This window comes from Cynocephalus volans, chromosome 3 (genome assembly GCF_027409185.1).
Source record: "Cynocephalus volans isolate mCynVol1 chromosome 3, mCynVol1.pri, whole genome shotgun sequence".
NCBI lineage: Eukaryota > Metazoa > Chordata > Mammalia > Dermoptera > Cynocephalidae > Cynocephalus > Cynocephalus volans.
In genome coordinates, this window is record NC_084462.1 from 1,315,724 (window position 1) to 1,333,733 (window position 18,010).

General features: G+C 46.8%; 1 protein-coding gene across 1 annotated transcript; it reads left to right on the forward strand.

Moving 5' to 3' along the window:
* Positions 1-2,122: 2,122 nt before the first annotated feature.
* Positions 2,123-9,623, forward strand: LOC134373099 (galactoside alpha-(1,2)-fucosyltransferase 2-like). The gene is made up of 2 exons (XM_063090573.1): positions 2,123-2,196; positions 8,608-9,623. Exon 2 carries the CDS (start codon positions 8,610-8,612, stop codon positions 9,621-9,623), a length of 1,014 nt encoding a protein of 337 aa, XP_062946643.1. The 5' UTR covers positions 2,123-2,196; positions 8,608-8,609.
* The last annotated feature ends 8,387 nt before the right edge of the window (positions 9,624-18,010 follow it).

Below are 18,010 nucleotides of genomic sequence, written 5' to 3' on the forward strand. Positions count from 1 at the left end.
AGGCTGACAGCTCCAGTCAGAGTCGTGGAACTTGAGACTGTAAACAGTGGTGTGGGGGTGTGCTGGAGTCAGCAGGTACCACTCCAGAGTGCTGATGGGTAAATTTTTAGAAACACTGTGAACCTGTTGCTTTTTTATTTGATTTGATTTGATTTTGGCAGCTGGCCAGTATGGGGAACCAAACCCTTTACCTTGGTGTTACAAGCCTGCATGCTAATCAGCTGCACTCACAGGCCAGCCCAGAACTGGTTGTTAAGCACAGCCATCATCTAACGTAAAATGACACCACTTACAATTGAATACACTATATCCAAAACAAAAGTAATAAAGGCGTACAATTCATTGTGCCCTAATTATTTTACATTTCACTAGTACCTGTCTCTTGAGTTTATTTACATTTTTTTTTTTTTTTTTTTTTTAAAGATGACCGGTAAGGGGATCTTAACCCTCGACTTGGTGTTGTCAGCACCACGCTCAGCCAGTGAGCGAACCGGCCATCCGTATATGGGATCCGAACCCGGGGCCTTGGTGTTATCAGCACCGCACTCTCCCGAGTGAGCCACGGGCCGGCCCTATTTACATTTATTGAGTCATATTGTATGTTCTACATGCATCTCTTTCCAATTCTGTGTTCCATGATGTTATGTTGGTAGCTTGAAATTGGCTATGGTGGGAGTATTTACACCACGGAAATTGGCAAATGCTACCAACCAGGGATTTTTTTTTTCTCCAGAGAACTGGTTATTGAGAGTTTACCAGCACAGTCCTGGTTCTGAAACAGGACAGCAATGGATTTAAGACAATAGTCCTCAATTTGGGAGTGCTATCCCCCTGAGGGCATTTTGGGAATCCTTGGGGGCATTTTTAGTTGTCACAATAGTTGTCAGATGCTACCAGAGCATTTAGGTGGTTGGAATGCTAGAAGTTGCATAATGAAGAATTGTCCTGTGTCTCCATGACTTTTGAACATCCCATCAGACATTCATTGAAGTGAAAAATCTGTTTATAAGCATCTGAGTCCAGAATCTGTTTTGCGTGTTTTTTAATGCTCCTTCTGTTTCTTGTTTCCATGTTGCTAAATCGTTGCAGAAACCAGGTCATTTGTCCAGCAGACTGTCCCACATTCTGGACTTGGCTGATTACATCCTCATGATGTCAATTCACTGGCAACTTAATCCTCCTGTTTTCCGAAAACTGGTGGTTACAGTGAGAGGCTTGATCTGATTTGGGTTTTGTTGTTGTTGTTGTTGTTAACGAGATTCATAGCCGGTGGCAGAGCTCTTGCAGCTTCCCTCAGGGGCCCAGAGTGGCTGCCTGTCCCTCTTTCAGTGTTAGGATTGTTGGGGGCTCTCGGGAGGTGCCTGCTTCATCCCTCCCCAGGAACATACATTCCTCATCAATCTTGCAGCTGATGTTGGCAGCCTGCTGGTCTACAGTAGATACCATCAGTGCATCATAATTCCATTAGTGAATGCAAAATGGTGGTTTCCTGAAAGTATTTTTTGGGTTTTGGCAGCTGGCCAGCGGGGGGATCCGAACCCTTGACCTTGGTTTTATAAGGCTGTACTCTAACTGAGCTAATTGGCTAGTCCTCCTGAGGGTATTTTTTGAAATAAGGGAGTCTGAGAAGAATTGCTGTTTGCCAGGTGTTTTCCAAGACCCAGCCTGCCTGGTTTCAAACCCCAGCTCTAGCACTCTCTAGCTGTATGATCTTGGACAAGTTACTCCACCTCTATGTGCTTTCGTTTCCCCTCCATACATAGCGCTACTGAGAGTGTCTACCCACCAGAATCGTTGTGAAGATTTAATGAGGCTGATAGATGAGGGTCTGACACGTTTGCCAAAATAAATAAACTTAGGACTCTGAGAGGGTTCAGAGTCGGGAAGAGCCTGGCCTAGCTGGACTCTGTCCCCCTCCTTCACTCTGCCTTCCTGGCTTGTATTGCAGGCAGGCACATGGGAAGGACAGAGGGATTCCAGGCTCACCTCCCTCCTGCAGCCCAGCCATACCAGCTCTGCGAATCCAGGAAGATCCTGGGTGGGGTTTTTCAGGAAGATCCTGGGCGGGGTTTTACAGCCACAGGTGCTGGAAGGCTCAGGAGGTTCCTTTAGCCCTGAGTGAAGAGACAACCTGACCTGGAGGGAGTGCTGAGCTGCCCACACAGACACCCTGTCACCCACTCCAGCCAGAAGCAGGTAAGAGAAGGCGAGGGGGGCTCTCTTCCCACCCAGCAACACACAGGCATGTGCACGCGCGCGCGCGCACACACACACACACACACACACACACACCCGGACAGACAGCTGGGAACAGACTGGAACCCAGGGATTTGGGAAGGGGAGACTCAGCCATCCACTCCTTGGTTTCTGATCCTCTCTGGGATGCACCCCACCCCAGGGCCTCCAGGACAGGAGGGTGCCTCCCTCCACAGCCAGGACCTAATTCCTCAGCCCCCCAAAGCACTAGCCATCTGACCTCCATAACCCTCCCCTCCCCAGCCATCTGCCCTCCTCAGCCTCCACCTGCCTTACTTCTTCGCAGATCTATTGCTTAAGCCCCAACCACCACCCCCCTCTCCACCCCAGGCCACCAGCTCCCTCCCTCTCTCCTTCTCTCCCATAACAGTTTCCAGGAACCAACCTGGGAGTAAATGTGCAAACAGAGAGGCCAGGGCAGGGCTGTTAGTAACTGGAGTTTCCTGTTCCCATCTGGCCAGCTGCTCCCCGTGTCCTTCAGGGATGGCAGGACCACAGGACCCAGGGGTCCTCAGAAACCCCAGCCTATTGCCCACCCCCCCATGCCCTGCCATCACCCAGGGAGGTGGCTTGGTTCCTAATCCACCTGAATCACCTGGTCTAGGCCTAAGAATAAAGCTGGGGATTTCAAAGTGGTGGCCTCACATTTCTGTCTTAAGTTCCTATCTCTTCCCCAGAGTTGTGATTACAGTGCGAAATCTGCCAACATACCAAATGTGTGGGGAGGTGCTTGAAGGGAGGACGGGCGGACAGCTGGGTGGGGACGAAGCCTATCTGGGGAAAGGGGCAGGAGCAGTAAGGTAAGGGGCAGGGAAGGGCTTTGTGAGGTGAGGGAACAGGAAGGGCCACTGGCAAGAGCAGAGTGGCCAGTGACAAAGCTGGAGGAGGGCAGGGTCAGGCCAGAAGCTGGATTCCGTCTGGAGGGGAAGGGGGATCCCTGGGAGGGCTGTGAGCTGGGAGGGGCAGGGCCACCTCTGGGTGTGGGGGACAGACTGGAAACTGGGGAGGAGGCAAGGAGGCTGGAGGAGAGGATGAGGCTGGGCCTGGGATAGAAAGAAGAGGCTGAGACAGAATTCAAAAGAAATTACCTGCAGATATTATTGGTGGCCCCACTTCTCTGAGGGAACTGGAGGCCAGATTCCTCCTTCAAAGTTGGGGCCCCTTTCTGTTTTGGCATTTTGCTGCAATCTCCCAAGGGAAGACCCCCAGGGGACCCAGATAGAGGAAGAGACCTTGACCTCTCCTCTCTCCCCCACCACCACGACAGGGTCTGAGGTTCCTGCTACAGATGTAGGAACTGAGGATGAATAACACAATGGATTTCCTGACCTCAGAGGACTACAGGGACACCCAGACTCCTCCCATTTACGAGAAGCAGCACAGACCTACAGTCTGACCCTGGCCATTGGCATTCCCCAAGATTGCCCCACTGGCATCGGCCTAACTGCTCTTCCAACTCCCTCCTGCCATCTCGACACCCTCCCCAGCACTCCTCCACAGCCCTGGGACTACCCTGTGCTCATCTCACCTCCTCTCTTAGCAGCGTGACCCTGAGCCCATCTCTGAGCTGAGCCCATCTCTTTGCTACACAATGGGCACATCACTTACTTGCTGCGTTGTTGTTAAAAACAGACAATGCCCGTCAGGCGGGGTGGCAGTGTACGGAAACACTTGGCTCAAGCACAACATAAATGTGGGTTTGGGATATCAGCCCTGCTCCAAATAACAGGAACAGCCCATGAAATATAGCATTTACTTTGGTTTCATTAATCAACATTGTGCTCACACAATCCTAGAGGGAGGTATTGTTTTTAATCCCATGGAGGAGGACACTGAAGCACAGAGAGGACAAGGCCCTTGGTCAAGGTCACACAGCTAGTAAGAGGCTCATGATCACGCCTCGCAGGGCTTTTGTCTAAACCCAAATATTTCACAATCTCACTGGATTTTGCTCTGTGAGGCTCTTCCTCCTCTCCGTGCAGGTTCATCAAGATCATTAAGGAGCTTCCTGCTCTGGGCCCCTCAGCCGCACCTTGTCCTCTTTCCTGAGTGAGAGAGAGAGCAACCAAGGAAGCAAGAGACATTGTTCTAGAACATTCTACATATCTTTTTCCCCCAAACCAAATTAGACTTATTGTTTTTCTGTTTGCTGTAAACAAATTTTGAGGGGACACAAACTTCTCACTTCAGAGGCTCAGAGATCAAAAGGTTTGATTGTGAAGGTCCATTCTTCTAATATTTTTTTTCACCTATTTGGTGACCAGAAATGTAGATATAAAAAAAAGAAAAAGCACCTGACACCTGACAGGGACAGGGGGAAATGAGAAGAGAGAGACAGAGAGCTGTTGGCAGAGACCCAACTAGAGAGGGAGAAAAAAACAGGGGGAGCCAGACAGGGCATGGACAGAAGAGGAGACCTGCATTCCTTCTGCAAATGCTTCTTGGGCAGCTACTCTGTGCCCAGCCCAGCTTCCAGTATTTTCCAGTGAGGGGTACACGTGGAATAAGACAGACACCATCCCTTTCACTGAGACCCAGAGTTCCCGAAAGAGACTAGCCCTAGAGAGAGAGAACTGGAAACAGGGCACAATAGGGATAGAGCAAGGGCTAGAAATGGGGTGGAGAGGAGAGTGGAGACGGGTCCGTCCTGCCCACCTGATGGTCTTCTTTCTCTCCCCCGTCTCTTTCTGTCTCTCGATCTCTGTGTCTCCTCTCGTTTTTCTTTTTATTTTTTTTTTTGCAGATGATCGGTAAGGGCCGGCCCATGGCTCACTCAGGAGAGTGTGGTGCTGACAACACCAAGCCAAGCGTTAAGATCCCCTTACTGGTCACCTTTTAAAAATAAATAAATAAATAAATAAATAAAAGATGACCGGTAAGGGGATCTTAACCCTTGACTTGGTGTTGTCAGCACCACGCTCTCCCAAGTGAGCTAACCAGCCATCCCTATATGGGATCTGAACCCGGGGCCTTGGTGTTATCAGCACCACACTCGCCCGAGTGAGCCACGGGCCGGCCCATATAGTAGTTTTTCTAAAGACACCAGTCATATGAATTAGGGTCTATCCTAATTATCTTATTTTTAACTTGATTACCTCTATAAAAATCCTATCTTCAGAGGCTGGCCAGTTAGCTCAATTGGTTAGAGCATGGTCCTGATAACAGCAAGGTCCAGGGTTCAATCCCTGCACCAGTCAGCCACCAAACATCCCCTCACCAAAAAAAACCAACAAAATAAAAAACCTGTCTCCAAATAAGGTCACATCCTGAGGTACTGGTGGTTAGACGCTAACCTGTCTTTTTGGGGGGAACATAATTTAGCCCATAACAGACTATAACAAGGTCTGTGGGTTGGACGAACAAAAATGTACTACCTCACAGAGTCTACCCCTTGCCCATTATACATACTCTCTATCCCATACCTTCAGTTCCATTAAAAAACAAAACAGCCTCCAAATGATATTGATTCCTCCTCTAGGTCTGTTTCCATCTCATTCATGTGTGACTCCTCCCAGTTCTATGATCTGTGGTCTAAATGCTAAATTTGACCATCACGAATATACCCAGTATGAAAAGTAGAAACCCACTGGTCCAAAGTCTACATACAACAGCCTCCTTTGCTTTGTAGGTGATAATAGCAAACACTTACTGCACGTGTATATGTGCCAAACACTATTTGAATTCTCAGAGAGGTAATGTCACTTGCCCAGAATCACAGCTAATGAGTCTGACAGTCTGAAATTGGCAGCCCATGTCCAGAGCTAGTACTGGATGCACTGTGAGATATGTCTTCTCTGTCAGCACATGAAATACATTCTGTGCTGGGCTTAGTGAATGGAGGATTTACTTGTGTAGTGATGAGGAAGGGCCTTACCTAAAATTTGTGGGAGATAAGGCTTGTGACAAAACTGAGAAGAGCATGAGTTGAGCTGTGAAGTGATCCCAGCCTCCCTGGCTTCTTTCATTCAAGTCAAAAGGGGCTGGAAGGGGTTGTACTACCCAAGAGACTGGCTGGGTTCAACACCTGGGAATAACCCAAGGGGCCCAGACCCTCAGCTGGGTAAGATCAATTCAGATCCAGGCATCTAGTTGACAAGATGGAGTTTCTTCTGATAACTCTCATGTGATCTTACTGGGCTCTGAAGGTTTCAGTGACATAAATCAAAAGCAGGGATATTGTGATGTTAGGTCCTATGCCCAATTTTATCAGCCATAATGAGCCTAAATAAAGGACCACATCTGCATAGCTCTGGCAGCTTCCTAGGTTTAATCAAGTCACACTCCATTTGATTTAGCCCCAATGTTCTTTCTGTGGCCATTCGGTTCAGTTCTCTGACTAGAAACACATGCCCTGGACCAAGTCAGCTGAAAATCTTTTGTCTCTAATTTACTTTTGTGCAGTGCCTCCAGAATATGCTTCGATTAAAGCCTACTCATGAGGAAGAGTTTAAAAAAGAGTGGTTGGGGACCTCACACTCACTGGGGAGGGGTTGACAAGTGCTATGGAAGAGCTCAGAGAGTAGGAGCTCCTCAGTCCTTTGACTTCTCCCAGATATCGCTATTCCTGTCACTCAGAGCCTGATCTTGATCAATGAGTGACCACCCATGCACTTTGACTATGGCAACATGGCACAGGTGTTGGTCCAGCCTAGACTGCAGAATGATAAGCCTATCAATTATTTTTAGACATAACATAACTTCTAGCAGTAATAAAGTGTTAACTATGACAATGCAAAGTAATGATTGTGCTGCTTTTGCTTACTGGCTTCTAGTCACATAGTCAGAACCGATTCTTTCCTGCTTTACATTACTTACAGCTGCCCTGCCTGTGCTCAGCAACCACATCTTCAAAGTCTTACTCTTTCTGGGCTTTGATTTGTTCCAAGGGATCCCAGACAACAGCTTAATTAACTGCTTCACTCTCTACAAACCACTGGTTCAAGTTTTCGGTCCCAGGATGGGAAAGTCTCACTGCCCTTCACCTCCAGTGAAACCATAGTGAGTCCCATGTGTTCTCTGAAGGATAGTTCTGTGCAACCACCCCACTCCTGGAACTAATTTCTTTTGTAACGAGTTGAACAAAACAGGTTGTGTATATACTCAAAGAGGAGGAGATTTTCTACTGGCCAGCCACAAAAAAAAAAAAAAGAAAGAAAGAAAGAAAGAAAAAAGATTTTCTAAGATTTTCTAGGCCAAGACTAAAATTTTCTTGGGTACTCTTTGCAGATCTGTTCAGGTATCTTATGGTTATTATCTCGCCCTGCTTCCGGCTGCATCTTACCCATCTCAGCCACTTCAATCCCTATTCTCTCTTTTAATATCACTTGCCAACTGCCTTCAGGATCTTTTAGTAATTTTAGTAATACCCAAGAGAGAGTATTTGATTGGCCCAACTCATCTTTTAGAGTCAGCCTATGGTTGTCATAGACCATGGCCAATGAATAGAGAAGCCACTATGGAGCCAAGTGTCCATATTAAGTCCAATTGGCTGTGGCCGGAAGGGAAGGCATGTCCAGTGGTAAGTCCTTGACGGGCAGGACAGTTTCCCTCCAAAATTAGGCAAAATTATGATATAGGCAGGAAATGCAAGGATGGACATCTGTAGAAACTGGATCCCAAGGGGCCGGCCTGTGGCTCACTCGGGAGAGTGTGGTGCTGATAACTCCAAAGCCACAGGTTTGGATCCTTGTATAGGGATGGCCGGTTAGCTCACTTGGGAGAGTGTTGCTGACAACACCAAGTCAAGGGTTAAGATCCCCTTACTGGTCATCTTTTTTTAAAAAAAAAAAACCTGGATCCCCAGTAAATAGACGGTATTCATTCTACCATATATAGACACCCATGTATGTACACGCACAGTCTATAAACATCCACATTTAAACATACAGTGTATATATACACCAAGTATATACACTCCCATATATACACACCATTACACACGTCATGTTGACACCCACCTGTGTGCTATATATACATACACGCCCTTATATGTATACAATATATACACCCATACACTGTAATGTACACATGTTCATTTGTATGTGCACAATGTGACACACATCCATCCACATACCCAACATGTAGATACCCATATGCACACACACCCAATGCGTACATATCCATCTGTGTAGACACACCCATATACGAACACAATGTATACAAACCCGCATAAATACACAATCCAGAGACATACCTGCATACACGTACCCAAGTATGTACCAAGTGGCTACATATATGAAAAAATCGTAAACCCACACTCACACCCACGCAACGTTTGCCACATGGCCACGTTCACGCACCACCCCAGCCTTCACCCCCAGCTAATGTGTCCCGCTCTCCGTCCCCTGACAGCCATGGCCAGCACTCAGGCGCCTTTCTCCTTTCCCATGACCCACGTCATCCTCTTTGTCTTCACGGCTTCCACCATATTTCACCTGCAGCAGCGGCTAGCGAAGATTCAGCCCACGTGGGAGTTGCAGGCGCTGGAAACGCAGAGCCCCGCGCACGGCCAGCCCAGCGGGATGTGGACGATCAATGCGATAGGTCGACTGGGGAACCAGATGGGCGAGTACGCCACGCTGTACGCCCTGGCCAAGATGAACGGGCGGCCCGCCTTCATCCCGGCCCAGATGCACAGCACGCTGGCCCCCATCTTCAAAATCACCCTCCCCGTCCTGCACAGCAGCACGGCCGGCAGGATCCGGTGGTGGAACTACCACCTGAACGACTGGATGGAGGACCGGTACCGCCACATCCCGGGGCAGTACGTCCGCTTCACGGGCTACCCCTGCTCCTGGACCTTCTACCACCACCTCCGCCGCGAGATCCTCCAGGAGTTCACCCTGCACGACCACGTGCGCGAGGAGGCCCAGGCGTTTCTGCGGGGTCTGCGAGTGAACGGGAGCCGGCCAAGCACCTTTGTGGGGGTCCATGTTCGGCGGGGGGACTACGTTCAGGTCATGCCAAGGGTGTGGAAGGGTGTGGTGGCTGACCGACGGTACCTGGAGCAGGCTCTGGGCTGGTTCCGGGCTCGTTACAGCTCCCCTGTCTTCGTGGTCACCAGCAACGGCATGGCCTGGTGTCGGGAGAACATCAATGACTCCCGTGGTGATGTGGTGTTTGCTGGCAACGGCATTGAGAGCTCACCTGGCAAGGACTTTGCGCTGCTTACGCAGTGTAACCACACCATCATGACTATTGGGACATTTGGGATCTGGGCTGCCTACCTCACTGGTGGAGAGACCATCTACCTTGCCAATTACACCCTCCCAGACTCTCCCTTCCTCAAAGTCTTCAAGCCAGAGGCAGCATTTCTGCCCGAGTGGGTGGGGATAGCAGCAGACCTGTCCCCTTTACTCAAGCACTAACACTAGCCTGTCCTTGGCAACCCCTTCTCATTTTCCGGCTCCCCCCGAGATCATTTCCAGGGCATGAGGAGCACATTGTTACATGTACCACTACACTTCCATATTGCATGAGGATGTTTGGGGATGCAAGTAACAGAGATCCCAACTAATGTGTTCAGATAATGTACTCATGTGTCTCCAAGACTAGCGTTGGCACAGCTCCAGCCAGGGTTAGTTAACTCAGTAGTCTACACCATCATCAGTGACCCCAGCTCCGTCCATCTTCTTGCTGTGCCATCATTGTCTCCTCTTAACCCAGTCACCTCATGGTCTCAAAAGGGCTGCCATATATCCAGGTATCACATGCAGGCAACCACTTCCAGAGGCAGCAAAAGAATTATACTTTTTGTGTGTGTGTGTGGCTGGCCAGTATAGGGATCCAAGCCTGTGACCTTGGCTATGCTCTAACCAACTAAACTAACCAGCCAGCCCAGTGAGAGGCATATTGTTATCTTGGGTCCCTTTTGAAGTGTGAGGAAAACCTTTCTAAGCCCTCTGGCATCTTCCCCCCATATAACATGGCAGGAGTTGTGTCACATGCTCATGTGGCCCATTATAAGGCAAGGTAAATGAGACTATTGGGATAGGCTCAGCCTCAGATAGTCCACTTCTGCAGGACATGGCAACTTGCAGAAAACTGGGGTGGTATTACCAAAAAAGAATGGGGAAATGGCTATCAGGTAGACAATAGAGATGCCCCGAGCCATTGTGTAGGTTGTTCGCTACACAAAGTCACCAGGTCAAGAAGGCAAGTGGGGCTTAAGTAGGGCCCAGAGTCTACTCACCAAGCCAACATGAACTTCCCCATCTGACTTAAGATCCCTTCCTATTTAAAGGCTCTGTGGCAGTGGGGAATCTAGTTATACATGGGAGTGAAATGAGACCAGTATGCTGGAGCACACGTAGCCAGATGTGGGTGGAGAAGTTAGCAGTCTCAGACTGTGAAAGGCCTTGTGAACCATAACAAGAACTTTGGGTTTTATTCTAAGACCAATGGGAAGCCATCAGAGGATTTTAAGCAGGGGAGTGACATGGTCTCATGTGCTTTGTGGACATATCTGTGTTCTATGTGGAGAAAGGGCCGTAGTGAGATGCTACTATAATATTTCCAGCAAGCAGTGATGGTGGACCAGGGTAGTAATGGTGGAGGTGGAGAGAAGTCTCATTTCAAGGGCCCAACAGAGTCCTCAGCGTCTCTCTCTCACACAGTTTCACCTGCCTGAATCCTGAGACATACTGTCAGAAGCCACATCCATATAGAGAGTGAAAGGGAGAGGGAATCAGGCACCAGGGCACCAGACATGTGAGTGAAGAAGCGATCTTGAAAATGAATACTCCAGCCCAGCCACCCCAGCATATGCCTTTTGGAGCAGAGCTGAACCATCCCCCCAATTTCCCCAAATCTTGAGCAAAATAAGGTAGTTGTTTTCAACCACTAAATTTGGGGGAGTTTGTTATACACCACTAGCTAAGTGAGACAAACAAGATATACACCAAGATGCCTCATTCATTCCATTGCCATTGTGCTCTATAGCATGTTTAACTTTCCATTGTTTCTCTATGCAAATACAAACAAATTAAAATATAGGCCATAATTTATCATAGGCACTATCAATTGCCAGATGCATCATTATTTTACGCACCATTAAGAAAGAAAAAACAGTTTTGGGCTGGACCATGGCTCACTTGGGAGAGTGTGGTGCTGATAACACCAAGGCCAAGGGTTCGGATCCCTATGTAGGGATGGCCGGTTCCCTCACTTGGGAGAACGTGGTGCTGACAATACCAAGTCAAGGGTTAAGATCCCCTTATGTGTCATCTTTAAAAAAAAAAAAAAAAAGATGCACCTTAATTCCCCTCTCCTTGAGTGTGGACTGGACTTAGTCATTTGCTTCCAACAAATAGAATATGGCAGAAGTAATAGTGTGTGACTGTCAAGACTAGGTCATAAAACATACTGCAGCTTCCTCATTTTCTCCCTCTCTCTTGAATCACCCACTTGGTTTTCTCATCTGTGAAATGGATGTAGTAATTCCTACCATTCGCTAACATATGTAAAAGCATTTATCATGTCATTAATCTGTTGATAAAACCAGATCATTTGTCATGTAGAAGTTCCTCCATTTTGAGTTTAGTTGGTTGAGTCCACTTTGTGTTATTCAATAGATTCCTCCATGACCCCTGTATTTCTTGTAAACTAGAGTTAGAGCTGAAAACCCTGTGTGCATACATGCGTGTGTGTGATTCCGCATCACAAGGATACCAAAGCTATGCTGTTAAAAATATACCTCCAAGGGCTGGCCAGTTAGCTCAGTTGGTTAGAGCATGGTGTAATAACGGCAAGGTCAAGGGTTCAGATCCCCTTACCAGCCAGCTAACAAAAATAAATAATAAACAAAATATATGCCTTCAAGAACAAATTCGACTGATTTACCTTACCAGATTTCAAGACTTACCATAAAGCTAAAGTTATTATGACAAAGTGGTACTGGCATAAAAATAGACAAATGAAACCCAATGGAGTCTAGAAACATACATGATCAAGTGACAAAGACATCCACACAGTTTAACATAAGAATGAAAACTTTTTCAATAAACGGTGCTGAAGCAATCCAGTATACACAAGGAAAAAGTGAACCTCGTCCCCACACTCACACCGTACATAAACATTAATTCGAGATGGATCACAGATCAAAATGTGAAAGCTAAAAGCATGAAGCTTCTGGAATGAAACATGGGGTGATCTGGCTGGTTAGCTCAGTTGGTTAGAGTGCAGTGTTGGTAACACCAAGGTCAAGGATTTGAATCCCTCTACTGAGCAGCTGCCAAAAAATAAAATAAAAACAAATAAACAAATAAACCATGGGAAAATAGCTTTATGGGCTTGAGGTAGGCTAGGATTTTTTAAACAGGCTGCCAAAATTCAGTAACCATAAAACAACTGATAAATTACACTTTATTAAAATTATGAGCTTGTATTTATTAAAAGACACTTCTCATGTTTGCAATATCTGCATCTGACAAGACTCCTAATCAGAACGTATAAAGAACTCCTATTAAAAGGGAAAAAAAAGACAAACACTTCATTAGAAAACACGGGTAAAAAACATTGAACAGGTACTGCACAAACAATGATAGGCAAGTGTCAGCAACAGGAAGGTGTGTGTGTGTGTTTTCAGGGAGTTTGTCGTTCTTCCTGCTCAGTCACGGTCCTGAGCTGTACCCCCAGCTGCTCTGTGGCCTCTTGTCTCACTGCTTCTTTTTCCAGCTCACCCTCTATTTTCCCCCAGATACACAGTGAAGGCTTTGGTCTCCCAGGTCACTCTGGAGGCTGACTGTATGTGGTGGGATTTTAGGAGAAGCGGTATTTTCCCTATAGTACTTTCTCGCTACCACATTTCCTATCACCACCTAGGGAAGTATTCCCACCGCACGGCTCCACGTAACACTCAGCGCATCAGCAGCTCTGCACCCTCGCTGTTGTGGAAGTGCTGCTTCTCCCCCTCCCCTCCTTCTTTCTCCCCTTTCTTCCTCCTTTTTTCTCCGTACTCTTCCCCCTCCTCCTCCTCCTTCTCCCTGGACAGCCAGTTGTTAAACATTTACTGCAAACCTCTTGGCATTTCAAAAATATTTTTAAAAGAGGATGAAACTGACAGGGTGGAGGACCGCTTCCCAAGCCTGTTCTCCGCAGGGCAGCCCCAAATTCTATGAAAACCTAAAGTCACATCACATTACCCCAGACCCAAAATAAATGCCCACAGTCCTCAGAAACCTATATATTAAAAAAAGACACAGGGCTGGCCAGTTAGCTCACTCGATAGAATGTGGTGCTGATAACACCAAGGTCAAGGGTTCAGATCCCTGTACTGGCCAGCCAAAAAAAAGAGAAAGAAAGAAAGAAAATAAACTGTAAAATGCTAGAAGAAAATGTAAGGAAAGTCCTTGTAAGCACTAGACCAAATTCAGAAAGGCACACACACAGACTAATAAGTTAGACTAGTGTATTAGTCAGGGTTCTCCAGAGAGACAGAATCAATAGGAATGTTATAATTATATGAGGGGGATTTATTGGGTGAATCAGCTCACGCAAGTATGAAGAAAAGTCCCACGACAGGCCATCTATAAACTGGATGTTGGTAGCGTGGCTCAGTCCAAGTCCAAAAAGCTGATGGTGTCCTTGGTGTAAGTCCTGGAACCCAAAAGCTGAAGAGTCTCGAGCTCTGATGTCCATGGACAGGAGAGAAGAACGTATCCCAGCTCCAGAGGATCTAGAGATTCACCTCTTTCCTCTGTCTTTTGTTCTCTCCGGACCCCCAGTGGATTGGATGGTTCCCACCCACATGGAGGGTGGGTCTTTCCACCCAGTCCACTCAGACTCTCATACTAATCTCTGCTGGAAACACCCTCATGGACACACGTAAAAAGAGAGCTTCACCAGGTTTCTCAGCATTCCTTCATCTAACCCAGTTGACACCTAGAATTAACCTTCACAACTAGAAACTAGGTAATTTGTAAAGAATATGAACTTCATTGCTTACATTTCAGAGGGTGGGAAGTCCAAAGTCCAGGGACCACATATGGTGAGAGCCTTGTTGGTGGATACTCTTCACAGCAAAGCAGGGTGTCACATGGCAGATGGCTGAAGCAGAGAGAGCTAACTCTTTGCTCCTTCTCCTTTTAAAGCCCTCAGAACCATGCCCATGACCTCCATTAAATCATCAATGAATTAATCCATTTACTTGGGCATGGTCCTCACAATCTAAACACCTCTTCAAGGCCCCACCTTTCAATTACCATAGCAGAATTTCCAACCCTCTTAATACTGTCACAGTGGGAATTAAGTTTGGGAGAGATATTCAATCCATAGCAGCCCTCAAAATAAATCACATTGTTGGCACAGACTATCCAGCCCAGTCCAAGGCCTTAGGACACTCCTATCAGGCAGGATGTCCCAAGAGCTTAGAGTTTACCTTCCAGGACCCAGTCAAAAGCCATACTTTTCTTTGGAATGTGCAGGGATTAGACAACCCAGGCCTGCTGAGTTAACCTTTAATGCAAGACTGGGATGCTGTCAGGATCAAGAAACACCAAGTAAGCCTCTCCCTCTCCACTGGAGTTAATGGTGACTCTCACTTTTGTTAGCGTATTCTGCCTTTCTTTATTCTTCTGCCATTTCTGGATGTGCCTCTAAACAAAATAATTCCGCCTGGTGTTTGTTCCCCAGAGCTGTTGAATAGGTTGTTGAGTGAAGAACTAAGGAGCAGGCGTTCACTCTTTTTTCTGTTTTTTTTGGCAGCTGACCAGTTCGGGGATCTGAACCCTCGACACTTTGGTGTTGTAACACCACACTGTAACCAACTGAGCTAACCAGCCAGCCCTGCAGCCCTCACCTCCAGAGTTATTGAGGTATGATTTATGCACAATAAAATTTGCCCATTTGTTCATAGCAGCATTACGTATAAAAGCCAAAAACTGAAAACAACCTAAATGTTCATCAACTGATAAATGTATAAATAACATGTGGTACAGTATATCCATACAGTGAAATATTATTCAGCCATAAAAGTGAATGAAGTACTAATACATGCTACAATGTGGATGAACATTGAAAACATGCTGAGTGAAAGAAGCCAGACACAATGGACCACATATGTTTGATTCCATTTATGTGAAATCTCCAGAACAGGCAAATTTATAGAGACAGAAAGTAAATTAGTAGTTGCCTTGGGCTGAGGTGGGGAGATTGGGGGTGAGAGCTAAAGGGTATAGAGTTTCTTTTGGGGGTAAGAAAAATGTTCTAAAATTGATTGTGGTGATGGATGAGCAACTTTGTGAGTAAACTAAAAGCAGTGAATTGTACGTTTTATTTATTTATCTATTTATTTATTTATTTATTTTATTTTTTTTTTAAAGATGACCAGTAAGGGGATCTTAACCCTTGACTTGGTGTTGTCAGCACCACGTTCTCCCAAGTGAGCCAACCAGCCATCTCTATATAGGGATCCGAACCCGTGGCCTTAGTGTTATCAGCACCACACTCTCCCAAGTGAGCCACGGGCTGGCCCAATGAATTGACATTTTAAATGGGTGAATTGTACAGTATGTAAATTATATCTCAATAAAGCTGTTAAGAAAAGATTCACCCACTTCGGAGTCCAGTGTGATTTTTGGTAACCAGCATCACAATCAAGATACAGAAGAGTTCTATCACCCTGAAGAGTTTCTTTGTGCTCCTTTGCAGTTTATCTCCTAACTCCAGCCCAGGCAACCACTGAGCTGATTACTGTCACTTTAGTTTTGTCTCTTCTAGAACTTTATGTAGAAAATCATTCCATGTTTAGCCTTTTTGGGTATTCTTTCACTTAGCATCATGCTTCTGAGGTTCACCTATGCTCCTGCCTGTATCAACTGTACGCTCCCTTTTCAGTGCTGAGTAGTATTCCACCGTATGGATGTACCACAGAGTATTTAATCCACCAGCATTTGGTGGACATCTGTGATGTTTCCCATTTGGGACTATAATGAATAATGCTGTTATCAACATTTGCATACAAATCTTTGTATAGACATCTGTTGTCATTTCTCTTGGGAAATAAGAGTAAAATCTGGTATGAGGTCAGAGGAGAGAGGTGGTTTGTCTGAGGACCTCAGCTAGGAAGGGCTCAAAGTCTGAATGAGGGCCTGGCACAAAAGATGGTTTCTCTGGCTTAAGGGGAGAACAGTGGCTTATCTTCTAGGGAATGAAGATTAGAGACTCCCATTCCCTTCTTTTCCTTCCAAGAATTTAGTCACCTTCCTCCCTGCCCTGGCTCTCAGGTCATCCCCAGAGTGCCTGGGGTCTAGGAGTCCCTATTGTCTACCATGAGGGAGAAACAAGACTTGGGGGAAAACACAGGTAACAGCCTGATAGACTGAAAATGAGAAAGCTTAACAACACTGAGAGCAAAGCAACACGTGTGCACTGATAGTGGCCACGTGGGTGCGCACAGCCACTCGCTAGAGGAGTCAAAGTCAAATCAATCTGTAGTTCAATGACAGTCACGGAGACTCAGTGAGCACTTACTATACGGCAGGCATTGTTCTAAGTGCTTTACACAGATTAACTCATTTACTCCTCGCACCAACCCCATGAAGAAAGTACTATTGCTCTTTCCCCCATTTTACAGATGAAGAAACTGAGGCACAGAGAGATTAAGTGACTTGCCCTAGGCCACACAGACAGGGATGGAGAGGTTAGTTCAACCGGGTCAACCTGGCCCTAGAGGTGAGACTCTTGACCACCGTGTCACGCTGCCTCTGCTTCAACCCACTCCTGGCTGTTTCCCAGAGAAATGCTTTCATAGGCTATACGGGGCTGTGCTCCATGACGGCGATGATCATGGCGGTCAGTGGAGTGGGGATCTGGGGGAGGGGTCGCCACCAGGGGAGCAGAGAGAAAGAATGCGGTGGATGTAAAATACAGAATACAGCAAAAAAGTAGATATGTGCTTATCAATATAGACAGAGAAGGGAGAAAGAGAGAGAGGGAGCGACAGGGAGAGGGAGGAAGAAAGAAGTGAAGGGAAGAGAAGGAAATGGGATATATTTTTTTCCAGACTACACAGTGAATATGAATGCATCCTTCTGGAGAATACATTTATAAGATAAATTGGTAGCTTTGGCAATTTGGCAAATATATTCTTAGTCTTTTTCTTCAAGATAGAAATAGAAATATCTACCACCTTCTATTGAGATCGGGGGGATGACAGGAAGGTGCTGCTTGGGAGTCCCCATCTGACCTCCCATTGGCCCTCCCCTCTCCTCACTGTCAGGAGGGAGGGACTGAACTTTCTGGAGAAGGACTGGGTGACAGGTGGTGGGGAGTGCAGGACCCTAGCCCCTCCCTGACCTTGGGTTCAAACCTGACCACCCACCCAAACCTGCTCCTCTTTCAAATCTGTACCTTCCACAGAATTCTTTCCTCCTGGCCCTGACTCTGTGGGGCTGCACAGGTGCCCTCAAGCCTGCCCTCAGCCAAAGGCTGCTCTCCTCTGGCCATAGGAGAGAGGGGACAGTGGGATGGAGGCAGGCATGGGACCTGGCTGCAAATTGGTGTCCAGGTGCTTGAGACACAGATCCAGAGACTAAAAGGAGTGACAGATGGGTCAGGGATAAAGGGCAGGAGAGAGTGGAGATAGAGACAGAGAGAGAGAACAGCCAGAGGGAAAACTGAAGACAGGCAAAGAAAGAGATAGAGAGAGAAGAAATGAAGACAGACTAAAATACAAATGGGGACAGAAAGTGACCTGAACAGTCAGATAGAGATGGAGACAGATTGATATGGAGATTGCAGTCAGAAAAGTCCCCAA